The 23,906-nt window shown below is 37.5% G+C and overlaps 2 protein-coding genes across 2 annotated transcripts in view; one reads left to right on the top strand and one right to left on the bottom strand.

Annotated features, from left to right (window-relative positions):
• Positions 1-23,906, top strand: part of LOC125226582 — a 509,615-nt gene that overhangs the window by 11,074 nt on the left and 474,635 nt on the right. The window lies entirely within an intron of this gene.
• LOC125226581 lies at positions 3,962-7,797 on the bottom strand. The gene is made up of 2 exons (XM_048130585.1): positions 6,388-7,797; positions 3,962-5,542 (listed from the first exon to the last, which is right to left on the bottom strand). The coding sequence occupies exons 1-2, from the start codon at positions 7,652-7,654 to the stop codon at positions 5,529-5,531; spliced, it is 1,281 nt and encodes a 426-aa protein (XP_047986542.1). The 5' UTR covers positions 7,655-7,797; the 3' UTR covers positions 3,962-5,528.

Genomic DNA, 23,906 nt, shown 5'->3' with positions numbered 1-23,906 from the left:
TTGTTAGAAAATTAAGGATTTATTGAACTTTTGATATAGCGGCTTAATAATATTTCGACTTATAAAACTATACGCCATATAAAATAGCTGTCAAATGATAAGTGTTAATTCGAATTTCGAACTTTTGATATAGCGGCTAAATAATATTTCGGAATAAAAACTTTACGCGACAAAAAGTAGTTGTCAAATGATTCTTCGGAATTTTAATAAGTGTTGATTCGAATCATAAGCGAAACCAAATTACAGCGAAATAAAAATGGGGAAAATAATAATAGGGGAAAAGTACTTTCGGGCAAACAAAACTTAGGCCAATTAATAAAATGGGAAGCGTTTTCGGGCTACTAATATTCGACATTATAATTTTCGACTTTTTGATAGGTAACCTTTATAATATTAGTATCTGGACTAACATTTTCAATGTGCCACGAAAGTTTAAATTGGTCCCCATTCAACAAACCTTTAATTCAATACGTTTAACCCATCTCAGCCTAACGATTAGCACATAATTTCAACGGAATATCTAAATTAAGCCCCCTATAAGTCATGGTCAGGTCGGGATGAAATAGAGATGTAGTGATATTGTTCGCAATATTGTCGGCGGTAGCGAATAGTTGTCATCGGGAGAACTAAGTGCGGGTTGCTTTTGATATGTGATGTTGCATGGTAAGCAAATAAATTGCAATGCCACGTCTGTGTTAAATACGATGTTTGAATTGGCACAGTCGGAAGGCTTAGAAGTATGTAAAGAGAAATCGTCTGATGTAAAGAAAGGTAATTATTTATCATTTATTCGTCTTTATATAATAAAGCATAAAGAATATGATGTTTGAATTGGCGCAGTCGGTAGGCTGAGACGTAAAGAAAAATCGTCTGACGTAAGACAAGGTAATTCTTTATTACATAAAGAATAACACGTTTGAATTGGCGCAGTCGCTAGGCTGAGACGTAATGAGAAATTTTCTGACGTAGGACAAGGTAATTCTTTATTTTTCTTTATTAAATAAAGAATAATACGTTTGATTTGGCGCAGTCGGTAGACCACCGGTAGGCTGAGGATTTTTAAAAAGAAATCGTCTGATGTAGGACAAGGCAATTTTTTATTCTTCTTTATTAAATAAAGAATAAGACGTTTGAATTAGCGCAGTTGGAAGGCTGAGACGTAAAAAGAAATAATCTGACGTAGGACAAGGTAATTCTTTATTTTTCTTTATTAAATAAAAATAAGACGTTTGAATTGGCGCAGTCGGAAAGCTGAGACGTAAAAATAAATCGTCTAACGTAGGACAAGGTAATTCTTTATTCTTCTTTATTAAATAAAGAATTAGACGTTTTAATTGGCGCAGTCGCTAGGCTGAGACGTAATGAGAAATCTTCTGACGTAGGACAAGGTAATTCTTTATTTTTCTTTATTAAATAGAGAATAAGACGTTTGAATTGGCGCAGTCGGAAGGCTGAGACGTAAAGAGAAATCGTCTCATGTAGGATAAGGTAATAAAGTAAATGTGACTCATGTCAAAACGGTCGAGATTTAAGCTTAGGACTCTGACACGCTCATTACGAGTGATCGGTGATCATCAAAGGTCGGAAAGGGTGAGATAGTTTCCTTTTAATTTTACACGTTTTACTTAAGTACTTCAAATGTCTTAGCTTTGTTGATCATGATGCGCTTTGTACTCGGTATACTTATAGTGGTAACTGTTACTAAGGTAACGGCGGCTATCAACGCGGGTATCGAAATCGACGTCCATTACCGCCGCATTTGCAAATACGCATTTTATAGGCAAACCGACCAATTTCTTAAAAAAAGTTACTCACACAAAGGAAGCCTGTTTAGTTGACTAACGCACATATAGGCGATAGAGAGTGTGAATGAAAGAAGACGCTCGCTATTTGACAGTTTTTGCCACGGGGCCGCGAGAAGAGGTTGTGTCATACTGACGTGTGACGCTAAACCTAAGTGAACTCCAATCTCATTTAGTAGTTTACGTAATAATTATGGCAAACAGGAGAAAGTTATGCATTTCAAATTATTGTTTATAGTTTTCTACATGACTTCTGAGTACTTTTTACGTATTGTTTAGCCTGGAAATGTGTTTAAAGTGGAAATTAAAAGACAGCGGTGAAAGGCGCCATTTCGTGAGTAGATTCTATTACTGTGGTATACCACGGTAATAGTTAAAGTAGTGATATTAGTTCTTTTTGCTTTATTTTAAGTATATGTGATCAGTTATATAATGTCTTACAGTTGTTTCAATCTTGATCTATTCACGCTATCAAAGAACTATTTACGCGGTATGAAAATTATTCAACAAAACCTTAATTTTTAGCAAAAACTTCATGACTGATTTCGTAGTTTCTATGAAAACCGTTAATTTGTCAATTTTTTTAAACATTGACATAAAGTCTGATGCTTACTTACCAGTTATGTAAACTTGGTTTTAATATAAGGTTCCAATATTTTATTTTGATTTGTAATGAAAATACATCTGTATGACTTTGTTTTTATGGGTCGGAATTAGATTTTATAATACTCCAATTTATGCCTATTACCGATGGTACGATCAGATAACCCTCGGTAATAGAATATATAAGAATCTATTACCGATCCATGCAATATTTGTTTGGGTCGGTAATGGGTTCCTATAGAAGTATCTATTACCGAGCGACATATTAGTCTTGTATCAAAATATGACATTTAGTGTACCGTAAGTACAGATTTCTTAGGTGAAACTGAGTCTTCTGTGGGTATTCATAAAGGAGGATAGTATAGGTATATGTATTTGTCATAATTTGTATATTCAACCGTCGGTATTAAGCTCCGAATTTTGAGATGGGTTTCTATTTACCGATGGCAGAAAAACACTGTCATTCATACCCTCGGTAATGAAATCTCAATTCGCGTTAATAGAACTGCAACCTGATCATTACCACGGTAATAGAAAATTTAGGTATGTTGACTTCAATAATCATTTTATGACATATAATAAACTAAAATGATCCTAAAACTCTTCAAAATTAATAGTTCAATAAATACTTTTCCATAAAAAAAATATTTGTGGTCGTTAATGAGCTTTGATACCCTTAATTTTTTGGTATCTTTTGAAATCTGCCTTAAGTACCACGTTAATAGGCGCCATTACCTTACCTGAATACTGATGTATTTAATATGGCGATAGTAATGCCTAAATTGAAGCAGTCTAGCAAATTAATATCGCGATACTTTATTAATATTTCTGTAATAAAGTACCCTCATAAAATACCTAATTCGTGTTTTTTTATTATGCACGACATGGCTATGACTTTGAATCCCAAAAGTTATAAAAAGAAGTGTCAAAAATATCTCACTTCAACGCAATTGAGTTTAGATTTATTCAAAGAAAGTTTGCTCCTAAAATATGTCTCAGATATGAAAGTTTTGATAAAATTTATTATGATAATGCTCTAAATTTTCTCGGTTAAGCGATCTGGGATTAGTCCTCAACCCATGCGATATTGTATTAAATAAAATGTCATGCAACTCGTAGAAAAAGACGTACATGTAAGAGAAAAAATGCTTTGATGTTTTCGGCCGCAGGGGATAATACGCGAAATGCTATTATTTCTGAATGGAATCCACGACGTAAATATTATTGAAGAATTAGCTGGTGCTTATTTGGCACTTTTGTTTTTTAAGTGACCTTGAGGCGGTTATTTGTCAAATTGTGTAGCTATTATGACGTTAAATCGATACCTTTTGAATTTATTCCGTTTCGTTAATTTTTCGTTACTTTTTTTACTGGTGTTTAAAATTTAGTTTCATGCACTATTGATCCTAAATACGATAAAAACTGTTTTTTTATAAACATAGGTAAAACCTTAGGTACTTTTAGTCGTCTTACTTAAATAAACAAAGTTACGTAACCGCTAAAACACAGCAACGTACCAGAATTCTGCTTATCGTAATATTTATACCAATTGTAGGGGATTATTTTACTTCGATATCTTTAAATTATATATGTGGACTGTATTCGATTAATTTTATAGCTTAACGACACGAACGACACGACAAGAAATTAGGGAATTTAAGATAGGCTGGGTCAATTGTGGGAAGCACTCACCTTGTTCGGCTGTAGGCGACGATGCAGCAGTCGGCGGTGGCTGGCCAGGCTCCTCGAATCTCGGCTTGTCCAGACTTACCTTGAATCCGAGTTACCTTAACCAGCTCAGACACCGAAAATGGAACAGGCGACGTGCTTCTTCAATCGATCAGCCTTCCACAAACTCACACACGAATTTTCACGAGTATATTATATTTTACTTTAATTTCGAAAAGGTTAGCGCGACATGCTCCTCGAGACGACATGGGAAAAAAAAAAGTGAATCGACGGTTATATTTTTTTTTTACTTTTTTGCATAATGTTGCCAGGCGAAATTATTTTTAATATATTTTTAAGCTACAATCCTTAACATTTTCCGCCCGCCAAAATGCAACGTATTTTCCACAAGTACTGTATGCTAAGGATAAGAAAAAAAGGAACAATATGGCTTGGGTTAATTCCCTAGTTTAAGTTTACATACGTTTAAATATGAAATTTAATCTAAATCTACGATAAAGTTAGTGCTTACAATGATACGATACGATAGTGAATTATTAGATAATTTAATTTTGTAGAGGCAGTGGACACAGTTTAACTACTGGGCGTTTAAGTTCGCCCGATTCTGTGCGGACCGTGACTACTCGACAGATCCCATCGCTCCCTGGATGGAGTTGTACCACCCGGCCAATCTTCCACTTCATGGGGCTACATTGCTCATTGACAATGAGCACGAGCGTCCCGACGATGATGTTTTTCTGGTCATCGAACCACTTGTGGCGTTGCTGCAAGGTGTGCAGGTATTCGACGTGCCACTTGCGCCAGAAATCTTGATGGATCTTTTGGAGCAATTTCCATCTCTGAAGTGGACCTAATTTTGCATCAACCATATTGCTTTCAGGTAATATGGTGAGCGGTTCCAAAGTAAGACGAGCCCGAAAACATTTCATGCAGGATGAAACAACAGAGTTTATAGCCCTTTTTGCCGATAGAACCCAGAATTCTTGGGCTAATAAGTTTTGCAATGTTTGCAATCCAGGGTGCATAAAACGGTAATGATAATCCTCTATGATCAGCGTGGTCAACCTATGATCGCGAGGCAATAGTAGTGGATGTTTCACATCGAACGACAGGTCTCCTTTAGAAAGGCGACCGCCCACCCTTAGCAATTCACGGTCGTCCAGAAACGGCGCCAATTTCCGCATGGGTTTCGATAGGGAGTGAGTGGCTTTATCTTTCGATAAACAATGCAATTCCGAAGCAAAGGCTTGCTCCTGAACATGCTTTACTAGAAAAAGAAGAACCTTAGAAATTTCTTCTGGTGACAGATTCAAATCTGTATATCTCGAAGATGACATTTGTAAGTTGTGCATGAACCTAAAACAATAGGCAAGAATGCGCAATATGCGTTGTAGGGACGAAAATCGATTTAATATGTCATCGATCATAGACATATTAGACGCCGTGAGCAAACTATAAATCTTTTGCTCGTTCGAAGCGGCTTGATCTGGAAAGATCTCAGATTGTGGCCAAGATTCTTGAGGTTTGGAAAGCCAGGTAGGCCCCGCCCACCATAGCGTATGCTCGATTAAGTCAGCAGGTAACAAGCCGCGGGAGCCGCAGTCCGCAGGATTATCCAAACCAGAAACATGGTGCCACTTTTCAGGAGAAATATTCTCTTGTATGTGCGCAACCCTATTAGCTACAAAGGTTTTCCACTTGGATGAACACGAACGAATCCAAGTCAGCGCAACAGTCGAGTCTGACCAAGCATAGATGTCATCGAAAGTATGAACATCCTTTAAAGCGTCTGTAAACGAGACGACTAAATCCGACAATAAAACAGCAGCTAGCAACTCGCACCTCGGAATGGAACATTTACGAAGTGGAGCCACCTTAGTTTTAGCGCAACAAAGGCGCACGACAACAGTTCCGTCATTTTGAACGACACGACAATAAATGACAGCACAGTACCCCTTCTCCGAGGCGTCACAATACCCGTGAAGCTGCAACGATACGAAAGATTCAACCATTCTACGGGGAATGGATAACGAATTCATCTTCACCAATTGTGACTTAAATTTACGCCACTCTTGGGCGATGTCAGTAGGAACCTCGTTGTCCCAATCGACACCAGAAACCCATAGGAGTTGAATTAAATATTTTGCGAAAAATACGACAGGCGACAATAGGCCCAGAGGGTCAAAAATACGGGCGATATCCGAAAGGATCGATCGCTTTGTACAACGACAATCATTCAAGGAGGTCTTGAATGTGAAAGTATCTTCCTTGGGAAGCCATGACAGGCCGAGAATTTTTAGCGACAGATCATGAACGTTTTCAAAGTTGTGAAGTTGTTCCGAATATAGTTCTGAACCAGGTAAACCTTTTAGAAACTCGGGGTTATTTGATGTCCATTTGCGCAAATGAAGTTGCGCAGACGATAATATTTCCACCAACTGTTGGCGTAGCACTAACGCATCCTCAACAGAGTCTGCACCTGAGACAATGTCATCGACATATGCATCCCTAGCCAATACTGCAGCACCTTGGGGAGAGCGAGACGAAAACTCCTTTGCTAGCTTGGATATACACCAAAGCGCCTGATAGGGAGCACAGGACACGCCATAGGTCACTGTGAGCAAACGATAATCTTTCACAGGCTCATCAGATGATGGACGCCATAAAATGCGTTGATAGTCGCAGTCCTGTAAAGCGACAAGAAACTGCCGGTACATCTGCTTGATGTCCCCGGTGAACACTACTGCATGCCATCGAAAACGAACCAGCAAATCAAATATATTATTTTGCAATTTTGGGCCGGGCAGCAGCGCACTATTCAAGGACTGCCCCGAAGAGTCTCGGGCGCTAGCGTCAAAAACGCAACGCAGAGGCGTAGTGACGGAGTCTGGCCGCAAAATTCCATGGTGAGGTATGTAATAGAACTGACCCTCAGACGCCACTGGAGGACCAACCTCTTCCATGTGACCACAACTTAAGTAGTCGTCCATGAAATTGACATAAGCTGTCCGAAATTGAGGATTTAATTTAAATTTCCTCTCTAAATTTAAGAGACGCTTGAGAGCTATCTCACGAGAATTTGAAAACCTTGGTTTGTCCTGAGGGTCGACATAAGTTAATGGTACTACCATCCTTCCCCCGGGACTGCGACAATATGAATTTTCCATTTGGTTTTCACACGACAATTCCGATTTCGACAAAACGATATTTTTAGGCAGATCAAAGCCTTCCAACTCCCAGAAGCGCTTGATGCTGTTGTCTAATGAAAGACTCGACACGAGAAAACACCTCTCCATATCACCTCCGGACCCCTTAGAACAACGAGAACGAGAAGTGTTAATGTCTCTAGGGCACTCACCCATCACCAACCAGCCAAACACCGTGCGGACGGCTATGGGCTCATCTGGGTTGCCCTTGACAACACCAGACTGTAATGCCGCAGCAAAAAGGTTGACACTAACCAACATGTCTATTGGTCCAGACTTATGAAAATATGGATCAGCGAGATCTAAATCCTTTAGATGCATCCAGGACGACACATTAAGTGGCTCCAATGGCATATCAGGGCAGATCTTAGGAAGCACATACGCTTCAAACGAAAATGTGCAAGATAAGTCCCCATTTGCCGGGACTATCTCACAATCGACAATTCCAAAAGTGTCCGTTGACGCTAGACCGACACCGTTCACCGATGGTGAGTTAACTTTAATTGGTATTCCAAGTTTTCGAGCGCACTCTAATGTAACAAAATTACATGCGGAAGCATTATCCAATAGCATACGAATTGGTACTAAATGGTTATATTTATTTTTTATCATTACAATAGCCGTCGAGAACAGGCTTGGTGCATTTGCATTATGGACAGTCAATGTCACTTGAGTTTGCCGAGTGGACGGTTCCAACTCCTTATCAAAGTGCAATAATGTATGGTGTCTATGTTTACAAACGCCACAAGACACCGAGGACTTGCAATTCTTAACTGAATGGGATGGCCTACAACACATTATACAAAGTTTCTTTTCCTTAACTTGGGCGAACCTATCCATTGGCCGCAATTCCAAAAATTTTGGACAATGCTCAAATGTGTGCCCTGGTGCGGAGCACATAACACAATCACTCACATTATTTACTGGAGGAACAAGAAATGAAGACTTAACTTTATTAAGCACGGGCTTGTTCGACACCGGTTTACTACTAACTGTTAATGACTTACCGAGACTGTTTTCTAATGCTTGGCTCCGCTTTTCGATAAACGACATTAATTCTTCATAACTAGGAATCTCCGTGGTTGAATTAAGTTGAAGCTCAAAGGCTTCTTTTGTACTAGCGTCCAATTTAGACCACAATGAATGGAATAGCATAAAATTCCTGTCGGGTAATTTATACTTTGACAAAATTTCAATATTTTCTTTAAAAGTTCGACAAATTCTCACTAATTCAGAAGGACTTTTAGATCTTGCCACCTCACAGTTTAATATTTTTTCATAAAACAGACTAGCAATTATTCTTTTTTTATCAAAATGCTCCTTAAGTGTGTTGTACGCGATCATGTAATTTTCGTCACACAATGGGTAATTTTTTATCAAATCGAAGGCATACCCGGTCACACTTGATAACAAATAGTGAAGCTTTTCAACTGCAGGTATACTTTTCCTATGAACTAGTGAGTCGAAAATCTGAATAAACGATACCCAATTTTCAATTTTAGAGTCAAAGGGAACTATAGTTATTTTAGGCAATTTAGCACTTGAAGTCGTATTTTCATTGGTCTTTAACACGGTGGGTCCTGTTTCCGATAAACGTATTTTTATAGATTTTACCATTTTTTCGAACTGCGCCGATATTTCCAGCTCGCTTTTACGGTCACCAGCTGCAGTCGCCGTCAACAAATCAACTTGAAAGGCGTGAAATTCCTCTTCCAGCCTGATCACGTCACTCAAACAATAACCTTTTAAGTCGCAACTGCTATGAATAAACTCCATCCGCACAAAGGCGTAATCCCGCCCTACACGGTTTTTATCAAAACTTTCCGTTGCCATGTTACTCTAGTAAACTATTTAATATAAATTTAATTTATGTAAGGAATCAATTGAGGTTATGTTTACTTTTCACTTTGACACAACAGCGATGACAGTTATGGTTGCGTTCAGAAATTCACTAAATCGAAACTCGAAACAAATTTTAGTCTATGCACAGTATGAACACGCGCCTTCTTAACTAATGGAAAAACGCCCAAGCCAAGTGTTTCTAATCTTACCCTCCAATGTTTTTATGATTTTACAACGAACAATTTAACTAATAATGAAAGGGTTTTAAATCGAAAATTAACCACGGTCACTTTACAATTATCCGGTCGAGGGAACAAAAAATGTAGGGGATTATTTTACTTCGATATCTTTAAATTATATATGTGGACTGTATTCGATTAATTTTATAGCTTAACGACACGAACGACACGACAAGAAATTAGGGAATTTAAGATAGGCTGGGTCAATTGTGGGAAGCACTCACCTTGTTCGGCTGTAGGCGACGATGCAGCAGTCGGCGGTGGCTGGCCAGGCTCCTCGAATCTCGGCTTGTCCAGACTTACCTTGAATCCGAGTTACCTTAACCAGCTCAGACACCGAAAATGGAACAGGCGACGTGCTTCTTCAATCGATCAGCCTTCCACAAACTCACACACGAATTTTCACGAGTATATTATATTTTACTTTAATTTCGAAAAGGTTAGCGCGACATGCTCCTCGAGACGACATGGGAAAAAAAAAAGTGAATCGACGGTTATATTTTTTTTTTTACTTTTTTGCATAATGTTGCCAGGCGAAATTATTTTTAATATATTTTTAAGCTACAATCCTTAACACCAATATAACAGCAAATTCCCCCGCCCTACGTTCGGTGGCTGACTAAAACAGAAAATGATACATGCAAATAGGCTATGAGCCCATTTGCCGGGATGTTGCGGTGCCATATATAACGCAGACAATTGTTTCATACATGAACCTATTGTTACTTTGCCCGGCTATTCTTTTGATACGTTTAAACTAGCGGGATAAAAGTAAATGGGATAGTGAATGCTTTATGTACGATTACTGATTTTTGGCATTTTCTTTTTAATAGTTATTTGTAAAGAGGGCAAAGTTGTTGTTTAAACGCATGAACAAAATACTGACTATAAAACATCAAACTAAATCAAATCCAGCAATCTATTGAACATTTATGATTCATTTTAACTATAAAACTCCCGTGAGACTCATACATATTTAAAAAATATTATAAGCGGGTTACTCACGTATTAATTCGATGTAGGGTTCGACATGTTTCGGTCCAATTTCGAGGACCTTTGCGCCTGTCCTCAGCAGCCGCGCGCACCGAGCAAGCGCCCGCAGTATGCGTCGCGCTCTCGACATGTAAAGGCGGGGTCGCTACTCTTGAGAAAGGTCCTCGAAATTGGACCGATACATGTCGAACGCTATATTGACTTAATACGTGAGTAACCCGCTTAAAGTATTTTTAAATATGTATGATTTTATAATTATTTATGGATAAATTCTAGAAGCCAGCTCAAGGCATCAAGTTTTTGTAGGAAATTACTTGGCACTCTTGTGGATAAAATGCAATTTTGCTATCCGTTTGCGAAAAGCAAAATTCATCTTTACCAGTGTGGTGAAAAAGCTTTTTAGAGTGGGTGTTTTTGAGAATAGAATAGTACTTATGTCAATTTTGGAACAGGAAATTGAAATTGGTTTTCGAGGAAGCGATGGAATTGAACTTTGGGGTGAAGTCATTTCCTATACTTTGTTTAGAATGGTTTGATATTTCGATATAATTTATTTTCTTATTTAAGTTTACGTGCCTCAAAACGAAACTTACAGGATCACTCCTGCATCTTTTTGTACCTAATATGTAGCAATATAATGTATAATATACAGGATGCCCGGTAATTAATGCACAACCTTTTAACCACCAAGAGGGCACCTTATACTGGTCCAGAAAATCGACTTTAAGGTTTAGTAAAAGTCGCCTGGTTTTCGAGATTTTCACACTTTTTAAAATTTTAATACTACCTAAAATATTAAAAAGTGTGTAAATCTCGAAAAGCAGGCGACTTTTACTAAAATTTAATGTCGATTTTCTGGACTAGTATAAGGTGCCCTCTTGGTGGTTAAAAGGTTGTCAATTAATTACCGGGCACCCGGTATATACCTAAGTATGCATAAGCATATATGTTTACTTAGTAGGTATTTAATTTCTCGTCATGCTATATTTGTTGCAGCTATTACTACGCAATAAGACACTACGTCGACAGCCGAACTACTGCCGCAGAAAGGACATATCCGTTATGTATTTTCAGTGACAGTACGTCGACAGGCGGAGCACTGTCAGCGAAAGGGTAACCTATGATGAATCTCTGTTTTGCCCAAAGGTTAGCCGGCAGAAAATGCTTTGTGGCACTAAGTACAATATTGACTGTCCACTGGGTTAAATAAATAAATAATAATAACAAACTGAAAACACCTGAAGAAAATACAGTCAGAATCACCTTACATACATAAATAATATTTATTAAAATCAAAGATTTTTTATTGTATTTGTTAAATAATATTCATTACAATCTGCGTGCTGATATATTTACAAATTTACAATTCCATGAAAGATAAACTAAACGAATATTAAATCTAACATTCCATTAACCGCAGAGCAAAGGTAACTGGATAATTATGTGGCAGCTAATTAAGCTAAACTACTAACTAACTAACCAACCGTGGCTACCTATGGCTTCTATGTTTGATTATACATCAATTTTGTGGCAGTAAAATGATAAATAGATTGATATAAACACTCAGCACATAATAATAATAATAAATAATAATAAATTCTTTATTCGCTTAAAATATGGTACAATGAGATGGTAGGTATATACATTTATCGAGCTATACATATTTTGCTGATTCAGCATGCAAATACACTTAACCTAAACTTAACTAAATACTTAAAGTAATACTATTACATGCAAAACAGGTCGTCAATAGAGTAAAACATTTTAATTTTTAGCCAACGATAGAGTTGTGTCTTAAATGAATTAAGGGTAAGATCTTTTATTGTATCTGGGAGAGCATTAAATATTTGTATGCACATGTTATAACTGCTTTTCATAAAAGGGCACTATTAGGAACAAAATCAATTACAAGCCTATTAGGATTTCTTGTGTTTCTATGGAATACTTGATTAGCCTTGACAAACAAATGTGGATATTTTTTTACAAACACAGCAGCTTCAAAAATATACATACAAGGCAGTGTCAAAATTTCGTGCTTTGCGAATAGTGGCCTACAAGATTCTCGTTGGGGTACTCCACACATTGCCCTTACACACTTTTTTTGCGCTATAAAAGCCCTAATTGTGTCAGTAGAGTTACCCCATACAAGGAGTCCATATCTTAGCTGAGACGCTACGTATCCATGATAAGCCATCACTACTGTATTCCAACTAGATATATTGCGAAGTCGTTTTAGTACATATGCAAATCTTACGAGCTTATCACACACTATGTCTATATGATTTTTCCAACTACAGTGCATATCTAAGGTGATGCCTAAGAATTTTACAACATCGACTTCCTTAATTTGTGAGTTATTGTATCGGACATCTAATGACTTTCCTTTGTTTCTTATACTACGGAATTGGACATATTGAGTTTTGTCAATATTGACAGATAAATTATTGTATTCTAGCCATTCAATTATAGATTTTACTGTATTATTAATGTCATTATTATATTGCATTTCATTATTACATGTCACTAGAATCGATATATCGTCAGCAAAGAGTGTGCATTGATGTGTTGTTATATCCGGTAGGTCATTAATATACATCAGAAAAAGAAGTGGCCCTAGTACACTGCCTTGTGGCACTCCTTGGCTAATTTTCATGTACGAAGATCTATGACTAACTGTTGTTGAGTGTTCAGGTCTTCTTATCTCAACACACTGCTGTCGGTTTTTTAGATATGAAATGAGCCATTGCAGTGTTGGCCCTCTTATCCCAAGATTCTCAAGTTTAGCAATAAGCAGATCATGTGACACAAAATCAAATGCCATTGACATGTCGAAGAACACTACAACAGCTGGTTTCTTATTGTCAATATTTCTAATAATTCCATTAACGAGATTAAATGTGGCAAGTGTAGTACTTTTATTTTTTTGGAATCCGTTTTGTTCACTTTTTAGGATTTTATATTTTTCTAAAAATGACATGATTCTTTTATGCATAGCCTTTTCAAATATCTTAGATATGACAGGTATAAGCGTTATCGGCCTGTAGCTACACATTGATGACCTATTTCCTTTTTTAAATATCGGTGTGACTACTGACAATTTTAAAGCCTTCGGAAAGCTTCCCGACTCGAAAGATAGATTAATAAGGTGAGTTATTACTGGTACTAATTCGGCAATGCATAGTTTTAGAATCTTAGTTGATAATCCATCATATCCTGTAGAATTAGTGTTTTTTAGTGACCGTATTATGTTACTTATTTCGTTGGGGCTTACAGGAGTGAGAAAGATAGTGTTATTGACATATTTCGAATTTGTATTTCTTATAATTGTGTTTGTATTATTCGTACGTTGGATTAGATAGCTATTAAATGCCTGTGCAATTAGACTGGGGTTTTCTATCATAGTACCATCATTGTTAATTTCATTAATATAGTGATCATTCGTAAGGGGCTGATTCGGATTATCTTTGATAATTTCCCAGCATGCTCTACTTTTACTAGCAGAGTTTTGTACCAGTTTATAATTATGTAGCCTTTGAGAAGTATTTATGCATTTAAGTAGCATTTTTGAATAAGTTTTGTATTCGAATCTACTTTCTGATGTTTTCTCTTTATAGTGTTTAAAACGTAGGGTGCGTTTAATTTTACAGCTTCGTTTCAGTCCCTTTGTAATCCATTTATGTTTTTTACAATTACTCGAAACTCTACACCTTATGTACGGAAAACATAGTTCATAAAATAAGCAAATTAAATCATGAAATGACTTGAAAGCCTCATTCATATCCGTCGCAAGAAATGTTTCGGAAAAAGTTAAAGCTTTCAGGCATTCCCGGTATTTACGTACATTACATGGGCTATAGTCTCTGCGCATTATGTATGTTATATCTGACCGTAGGGGTTTGTTCGTAACCGGGATATAGAGCACCTGAGCTGTCTCGTGATCTGAAAGACCCAACGGGAGAAGTAGATATAGAAGACGAAAAGGACGCGTAGCGTTAAGAGACGCGTAAGCGTAGGGGTAGAGTAAGAGACCCGTAAGTATATGGTAAGAGACCCGTAAGCATATGGTAAGAGACCCGTAAGCATATGGTAAGAGACCCGTAAGCATATGGTAAGAGACCCGTGAGCATATGGTAAGAGACCCGTAAGCATATGGTAAGAGACCCGTAAGCATATGGTAAGAGACCCGTAAGCATAGGTAGTGTAAGAGACGCGTAAGCAGAGTGTAAGTTAGCGTAGGGTAAAAGATCTGGGCACCAACCGTCCAGTAAACGTATTCGTGGCTACGTTCTGAGGCTATTCCTGAACCTTCACAGTACCACAGGTTAACAGGTACGGACCGAGTAATGGATATACCTACAGCTAAAACTTTTTTTTAATACTCTCTTCTTTTCATCCTGTTACCCTCTGCTGGGGTGTAGGGCTTGAATCATATTTCTCCATTTACACCGGTCTTGCGCAGTTTGGGTTACCTCCTCCCAATCCCTAACACCCTGAGCTCTTGCTGAACCGAGCGACGCCAAGTTTTTAAATACTATCCAATAGAAATACTGGCATCTTCTGGGCGAGCTCACTCCATCGTAGGCCACGTCTTTGCCTTTGGCTAGTCTGTGGTCAAGAGTAAGCCCATTTATAATAAAAATAAAAAAAAAATAGAAATACTGTCATAGCGATAATTTCGACACGTCACATGGTGGTTCTGGAAAAAAAGAAAAAAAAACGCTGGTGGCCTATCGGTAAGAGCGTGCGGCTTTCAACCCGAAGGTCGCGGGTTCGAACCCCTCGTACCAATGAGTTTTCCGGAACTTATGTGCGAAATGTCATTTGATATTTACCAGCCGCTTTTCGGTGAAGGAAGGATATTCTATCGGATACATTCTGGGGATTGCGCTCAAGAAGAGTGTATAGGCTGTTACTGAATCGGCGAGCTCCATTTTAGACTTTGTCTTCACTTTCCATCAGGTGTGACTAGGGGTCAATCGCTGATCAGTCTACAATAATAATTAAAAAAAAAAAAAAAAAACTTCGTGAGGTAACCGGACTAATTCCAATAAGGCCTAGTTACCCTTCGGGTTGTAAGGTCAGATGGCAGTCGCTTTCGTAAAACTAGTGCCTACGCCAAATCTTGTGATTAGTTGTCAACCGGACCCCAGGTTCCCATGAGTCGTGGCAAGTGCCGGGATAACGCAAGGAGGGGATGATTCTGGAGACATGAGTAAGCACCCTATAGTTCCACATAGCATACGCTTGGCATCGCACGGGTAGTTCCATTGTGTAAGTTATTTTTGTTTTCCCAGTATTATGCAGTCAACAATAGAGTCCTGTCCCTTACAAAGGAATGCTTCACATTAGCATAGGGACTGCTAAGTCGACCAGAAAGTGAGTGGGGAAAACAAGTAGGTAACTCATTGAAACATTGTCGACCTTATGATATTGATATCATGGTCTATCTGATAAAAAGATAAGTGTTTTATATGTGTTTGTTTGTGAAGAATGCGACATGTTTGCTTATTCAGTTTATAGTTAGAGTTTATTAGGGGGAATTGATGTGTTTAGTATTTTTACGACTTTTTTATTGAGAAAATAGCTGGTATTAGTAGCGTATACTTAGGTAGTTTTCATTTGATTTTTGGTGGTGGCACAAACGCTCACGAAACGCTCACGAAACGAAACGCTCGTATATATCTATCTGTATCGCTCTTGCTTATTGGCGCGACAGAGCCAGCTGCCGTAGCCGAATGGCAATGGAAACGAAATCGAAACGCCGCAGAAAGGTAGTCTGGCTTTGTCGCGCCAATACCCAAGAGCGATATAGATAGCTACGAAAGATATATTATCGTGAGCGTTTTGTTTTCGTTTCGCGTCGCAGAAATGCCATTCGGCTACGGCACCAGTAAGACAAACATGGTCGCGTGATAAACGATAAAACGTTATTCCGTCCTTTTTAACCCCCGTCGCAAAAACGACGGGGTGTTATAAGTTTGACGTGTCTGTCTGTGTGTGTGTCAGTATGTCTGTCTGTCTGTGGCATCGTAGCTTCCGAACGGATGAACCCATTTAGATTTAGTTTTTTTGTCTGAAAGCTGTGTTAGTCGGGAGTGTTCTTAGCCATGTTTCATGAAAATCGGTTCACTATGTCGCGGTCGGGGGTTTTTTCAAAATTTTAATTTTGGTTAGGTTTTGTTTTTAACCCCCGACGCAAAAACGACGGGGTGTTATAAGTTTGACGTGTCTGTCTGTCTGTCCGTTTGTCTGTCTGTCTGTCTGTCTGTCTGTCTGTCTGTTTGTATGTCTGTGTGTGTGTCGGTCTGTGGCATCGTAGCTCCCGAACGGATGTCCCGATTTCGATTTAGTTTTTTTTATTTGAAAGCTGTGTTAGTCGGGAGTGTTCTTAGCTATGTTTCATGAAAATCGGTCCACTATGTCGCGGTCGGAGGTTTTTTCAAAATTTTAATTTTGTGGTTAGGTTATTTTTTTTATTTATTAATTTATTAAGGTCTGCCAAAAGCGGTTACAATGATACATGGTTAGGTATACATGCATTAGCATTTTAAGCTTATTGCACAACTAATTATAGGCTAACACCACTTGTGTAATCTTAAGTTAAATTAACATTGAGTAGTAAAAAAAAAAAGGAAACTGACATTAAATTAAGCTACAATAATCACTACTACTGGGTGGCTAGCCGAATGGCACAATCGCTCACGAAACGCTCACGAAACGAAGCGCTAGTAGATATCTATCTCTATCGCGCTTGCGTATTGGCGCGACAGAGCCAGCGGCGTATCGCTTTCGTTTGGCGTCGGAGAAATGCCAGTCGGCTACGGGGCCTGAACGTATTATAGCTGAAAAACACAACAATCTATATAAAAAACAATTTTTTTTTTTAAGAAACACAAAAAAAATGAGAAAAAATCTTTAGACGCCATTTTCTCATAATGGTTGGCGTGTGGGTTGACACATTATTGCTTATCACCATCCATTTGTAAGTGACAGTTATCGTACGATTTGTAAGTGCGATAAGGACCGACGCGATAAAGTTTATCGAACTAGTGTGCTACGCCCGCTAGTGTACAGCCCTTTAAACTCTCACACTTCTGACCCCACACTTGGCCCCACTAGACTTTGGGGTACGCTTGCGAAGTACCCTCACGTTTTGGTACGTTGAAGATCGAAACGTCAGTTGCAAATTGTTTCTCAAACTATCGCGGCTATTACTGAATACTAAACAGATTGCGCCACAGACATTTAATACAGGAGATCACCCAACTGCAGATATATTTGTAGTGTTGACACAAAATACAGCTGTTTAAAACGTAAACTAGAATTTGACTTAGAAGTTAAATACATTCAGGGAGCCTAGTCACAAAAACTGTTTTATTGATTGGAAACGGAAATAGATCGAATGTAACTTTCACTAACATAGCGAAGGTTTACTGGTGAAACCCGATAAGTTGAGAAAACTGTTTTTTGAAATTCGAACTTTATGCAATTTCCACAATGTTGTTATTTCAAGGACAAAAGGAGATGGCGCTAGCTGTCACGCAAAGAAGTGCTCTGACGATTTTTTAATCTTAAAAATAGTAAATATCGCGAATATGTAGAAAAAATGTGTTACGGATGTTTAAAACTGCTTTGACCTTCGATCTCAGTTGCACCCGCCAGAGCTCGCATTCTTATCTACATTAAACCAATACACACACACCTTGCGATCCGTAAATTCGCCAGAGGTCTCTATAGATGAGTGGCTCTGCGTGCAAAGACGCTACTATCAATCTTCGTGACCGGGTTCGATTCTCATGAACTGTGAAACTTTTTGTATTTTTATTTTTAAGCACGTGCATGCAAATGACAAACTGAGTTAATTCTAAGGTACATGTTTACAAAACAGAGACTTTTTCTTTTTTCAAGCAATTTAAAATAAAAGAAAACAAAATCATAATTGAAAACAGCGCCATCTGCCGACGCACGCGCGAACCACGTGAAACGGATACACTTGCTCGGTCGAAGATCAATACAGGCGTGAACTAATAATTTACCCTACTTACCGCGAGAGGGCGTAAAACTTGAAATTGGATTATTTTTACATAATATCCCAAAATGAACTGCAGTGCGTGCCCAAATCCAATTGAAAGCAGTCTTCACTTATTAAAATGCACCGGATGCGCAGACACCTACCATTATAAGTGTCTAGGTATGCCCACAGCGTATTATATTGAAAATATTTTGGAACTACAGAAGACCTGGCGTTGCCCATCATGTGCAAACGTAACAACGCGTCGAAAAAACGACAATACCCCTGTAAGGAAAGCATTTGAGGGCCCCATGCTCAACGAAACCTGTATGTCGGTTGACGACCTATTGGGCAGTCCGACTAGCCCGACAAACAGTGACTCAAACCTCAGCATCCTGGGAAATACTTTAAATTCCCAAGTACAAAATAAATGCGAACAAACCTTGACTATAGACCTAATTGCTAACATATTGGAGACAAAACTAAAGCGCAACAACACTATTATCTTAGCAGACATGAGAAGTTTGATTCAACAAGAAATTGATACAGCTATAAAAAAATTCAGCTAGAGTTCACACACAAAAATGAGGAAATTATTACAGAACAAAAACAAATCTCATTACAAATACAACATACGAACAAAAAAATTGAAGATTTAGAAAATGAAAACCGGAAACTAAACAACGAAATTCTTGCTTTGAAATCAGGCTTAAATAATACAAAACAGTGTACAAACAGCGACAACGAAAACCAAAAAACCTTTATTCTATATGGACTGGATGAATATTACGGCGAAACCGAATATGACCTGTACCCACGCATAAACCATATGTTCTATGACATTTTAAATATCCATATAAACGGATTTATTGAAGCAGTGAAGAGAGTAGGAAAAAAAGGAAATCGTCGCCCACTTATAATTCAGCTCCTTAGTATGCGAATGAAAAAATATGTGCTACAGCACGCACACTGCTTCAACGGCACAGGATACGCGGTTTCTGAAGTTTTGGACAACGAGGGACTAAAAAATAGACAGCAGCTTAGAGAATGCCTACGTAGCGCGCGAAAGCAAGGCAAGCACGCAGTCATCAGAAATAATATTTTATACATAGACGGAAAGAAACAATCTCCGATACTGCAAGCACCGCCTACACCACAGAAACATACAGCTCTCGACCAACACACCGAATTAGAGGACAACATAGACGGCTACAGTAAACAACCAGACTTAAAATCACCACAAGAAAAAGAGGAACAGAACAAACCAGAAAAACGTGATCTTTTTCGTTCCTAAATGTTTCCTATTTTCTGCATTATTTCAAAATTTTCAAAGTATATTCAATAAGCAACATATACTGGAAGCATTCGTAGAAGAAAATAAAGACTATCAAGCTATATGCGTCTCGGAATCATGGCTAACACAGGATAAGATCGATGTCGTGTCAATCAGTGGATATAAAATTGCTTCTTCATATTGTCGTCAAACCCGGAGCGGCGGAGGAGTATGTATCCTATTACGAAATGACATAGAGTTCATTGATGAATCTGATATCACAAAAATGTCAATAGATTACGTTTTGGAAACGTGTGCAATTATATTACCGCAATATAATATTCTGCTTGTAGTTATGTACTGGAACAGAAGAGATGAAGAATATTTTTATAAACAGCTAGACACAATTTTATTTTACATTAAAAATAAATATTATAATTATAAGGTAATAATTGGCGGGGATTTCAACGTTAACATACTCAATTTAAACAAAAAAACAAGCAAGCTCTTGGGATGCATGTTAGAGCATAACTTTATACAATACATAAAAAAACCAACTCGTACCACCCCAACCGTATCAACATGCCTAGACCTCATATTCACAAATTTTTATGATAAAGATATGTCCACATCAGTCGATGAACTTGGTTTTTCAGATCACGCAGGTACCTCAATAACATTAAAATTACTTCAAACTGATCATAGAAAGACTAACTCGTGGCATATAAAAAAGCGACTCTACAATGAAGCGAACATCACAAATTTTAAAATGAAACTTGAAACCATAAATTGGAGCGATATTCTATTGCCAAACAGAACTGTAAACGAGAACTATGAAGCGTTCCATATCACCCTATTAAATATATTAAATGAGACTATTCCGAAACAGAATATCAAAATTAAAGACACGAGTAGGAAGACATGGCTAACGGTAGGAATAAAGCAAGCGTGTAAAAATAAGCGTATGCTGAAAATACTTACAACCCAAGCAAAAAGCCCAGTTTTAACGCAATACTACGGGAAATACGTAAAAACACTTAAAAAAGCCGTAGCTACTGCAAAAAAATTACACTATAGAGACAAAATAAAAAAGTCTACAAATAAAGTGAAAGCAATGTGGAACGTTATAAATGAACGAAACAATAAAACCAGGAAAACTGGTAAAAATAACATACAGCTACAAATAGATAACAGCTTAATTTCAGATCCCAATATAATAGCAAATGAATTTAACAATTTTTTTGCATCAATTGGCGAATCGAGACAAAATAAACAAACCAGACCCGTGAAAAACTTCTTAGAAAACACAATGTTCCTAAAGCCCACCGATTATCGTGAAGTTTTCAAACTTATAAAAAATCTTAAGGACAAATTTAGCTGCGGTATCGATGAAATACCTCCTGCATTAATAAGACAATGTGCGAACGAACTTACACCGCCTTTCTGTAGTTTAATAAACCAATCATTCCATGAGGGGTCATTTCCAGACTTACTAAAAAAAGCTATTATTAAACCTGTACATAAAAAAAACTCAAAAACGGACCCAAGCAACTACCGACCCATAGCTCTTCTCCCCACTGCATCTAAATTGTTCGAAAAAGCAATGTGCGACCGTGTGTACAATTTTTGTGAAAAATATAAAATTTTTGATGATAGTCAAAACGGTTTTAGGAAAAACAAATCTACCACTCTCGCCGTTTACAAATTTGTCCAGGAAGCCTTAAACGCAATAAATTCAAAGAAACATGCGATCGGGATTTTATTAGACATGACTAAGGCGTACGACAAAGTCAACTACAAAATACTACTCGATAAGTTATACAGCATTGGAATACGCGGACAAGCCCATAAATGGTTTTCATCGTACCTAGAAAACCGAGAGCAATACGTAGCAATAGAGTATATTGACCCAAATACTAACGAAATCTGCAACATTAGATCAACCAAAAAAAACATTTACGCGTCAATTCCACAAGGAAGCGTCATAGGGTGTCTCCTATTTATAATTTATATTAATGACCTGCCAAAAATTATGGACATACCTTGTACTTTATTTGCAGACGACATATCCCTTTTAATAACATGTGACTCTACTACAAATATAAATGAACAAATTAAATATGCATTTGATAATATCACGAACTGGATGAACGATCACAATTTAGAACTTAATCTTAGTAAAACAAAAATCATGACTTTCCAACCACACCAAAAGCAACCTTTAGAAATTGATTTCCGATATAACGACATACAGATAGAGTCAGTACAGGAATTTTCATTGCTAGGTATAGTTTTAGACACGAATTTAAATTGGAAAGCGCACATAAACAAAATCAGAGGAAAAATGTCAAGTTTTGTGTATGCGCTTGGAGAAATCAAACGAACCACAGATTTACAAACCGCACTTATGATGTATTACGCTTACGCCTATGCATGGCTAAGCTACGGCATCATCCTGTGGGGAAATAGTACGGATGCACCAGATCTCTTCATACTACAAAAAAAGCTCGTTCGTATACTAGCAAATATCTATGAACCAGAGACATGCAAACCACATTTCCAAAAACATAATTTACTTACTCTATCGGGATTGTACATTCTAGAAATATGTAAATTCATCAGGAAAAATATTGGCATGTTTAAAAAACGGGAAGAAGTTTTATCTAGGGCCCACTCAGTAAGACTTAGAAATATGCTTATGCTGCCATCATCAAAATTAAAAATACATTCAAAAAGTACATATGTTATGGCAATAAAAATTTTTAACAAACTTCCAGACGATCTTAGAAATGAAGAACTAGACTCTACTTTCATAAGGCTCTTAAAAGAATTACTTAATACTTATTTCAAAATGCTATTATACAATTACTGAGTTCTTTGATGACAATCTAACTTCCTCGCTCTAGCACTAATTAATTGACTTTTTTTTTATATAAATATTGACATTTAACTTATTTTTAACTTATTTCTATTATTGTTTTTTTATAGTCATAATTTTAATCTGAAAGTGGAAAATTGTAAACTAATATTATAAATTATTGACGGAAAATAACAATGTACGCGTAATGTAATACTTTCACAGCTTGTTAATATTCTTTTATTTATTGTACATGTAAAGTTTTTAGTTTTAAGCTAGTTTTCTATAAGACAGTGCTACGCCCTTGCAGGGTGACCATGTACCTAATTTATGTTATGTAACACCTCTTGTAACCATGGTTTCGCATGAAATAAATGAAATGAAATAAATGAAAGGAATTTTGTTTAGTGGAACGCTGACAAGCCTGATATACGTTTAAATTCGTTTATAAACTCTTATACGTTTGTCTTTTTAATTTTGTATTTAACTTTTTTCGAATTATTTTCTAATGAATAGAATTTCCACGGAAGAAAGGGGAGGCCTTTGCCCAGCAGTGGGACACAATTATAGGCTAGTAAAAAAAAAAGAATTTCCAAATTGGTAAAGAAAGAAAATTTGCCATTTTATCTTTTTATTAAATTATTTGGTTAAGATAAATTACTTAGAGTGGTTTTGTACTAATATCCATAGTAGCCGTAGAACTATTTACATATAGGTATATGGTATTTTTTTTTCACACTAGATCCAATGTCCGTCATCCGATTTCTTTCCGTCATTCTTCGGATCTAGGGTAAACTCGCCTCATTCGGTGACACGCTTAATTCGGTCAAAGACATATGTAACTCCGTATAGACGCATAAAGTCTAACGCCGTGGCTTGCGTGGGCGACGGTCGCGCGACGGCGATGCGACGCATACGAAATCAAACCTTATCGATATGGAAGTAGACGATGCGATGAGACGCGACGGCGACGGTCGCGCGACCGTCGCCCACGCAAGACACGGCGTAAGAAAAAAACGTACCTCAAAGCCCTAGAGAAAAGGTACGGTGGCCTAGGTGGCGTTACACCTTTGGGGAACGCTCGGCTAGAAATAAAGATGGCGCTAATATTAATATTTGACATTTTAACACATATCAAGCTAACAATATGGGCCATATTTTCAAGACTGTTCAAAAGTTTTAAGCTTGTGTCGAGAGATGGCAGTTTATGCACTATGATTACACATTTTACTTTGACAGTAACTCACGATCCTCTTTGATTCGGTGAAACAACCAAAAATCGTCTTTCGGAACAGTGCTTCAAAGCTTGTATCACCGAATTAGGCGTGTCACCGAATGAGGCGAGTTTACCCTAGTGCGTAAATTACCATATACATCGTTTTACGGTTATG

Source organism: Leguminivora glycinivorella, chromosome 5, assembly GCF_023078275.1.
Source record: "Leguminivora glycinivorella isolate SPB_JAAS2020 chromosome 5, LegGlyc_1.1, whole genome shotgun sequence".
NCBI lineage: Eukaryota > Metazoa > Arthropoda > Insecta > Lepidoptera > Tortricidae > Leguminivora > Leguminivora glycinivorella.
The sequence above is the reverse complement of the archived record's forward strand: the minus strand, read 5'-3'. Positions and strand labels throughout refer to the sequence as shown.

Excerpts from the sequence above, each read along its gene's own strand:
- LOC125226581 (XM_048130585.1), bottom strand. The coding sequence starts at position 7,654 with ATGCCATTGGAGCCACTTAATGTGTCGTCCTGGATGCATCTAAAGGAT.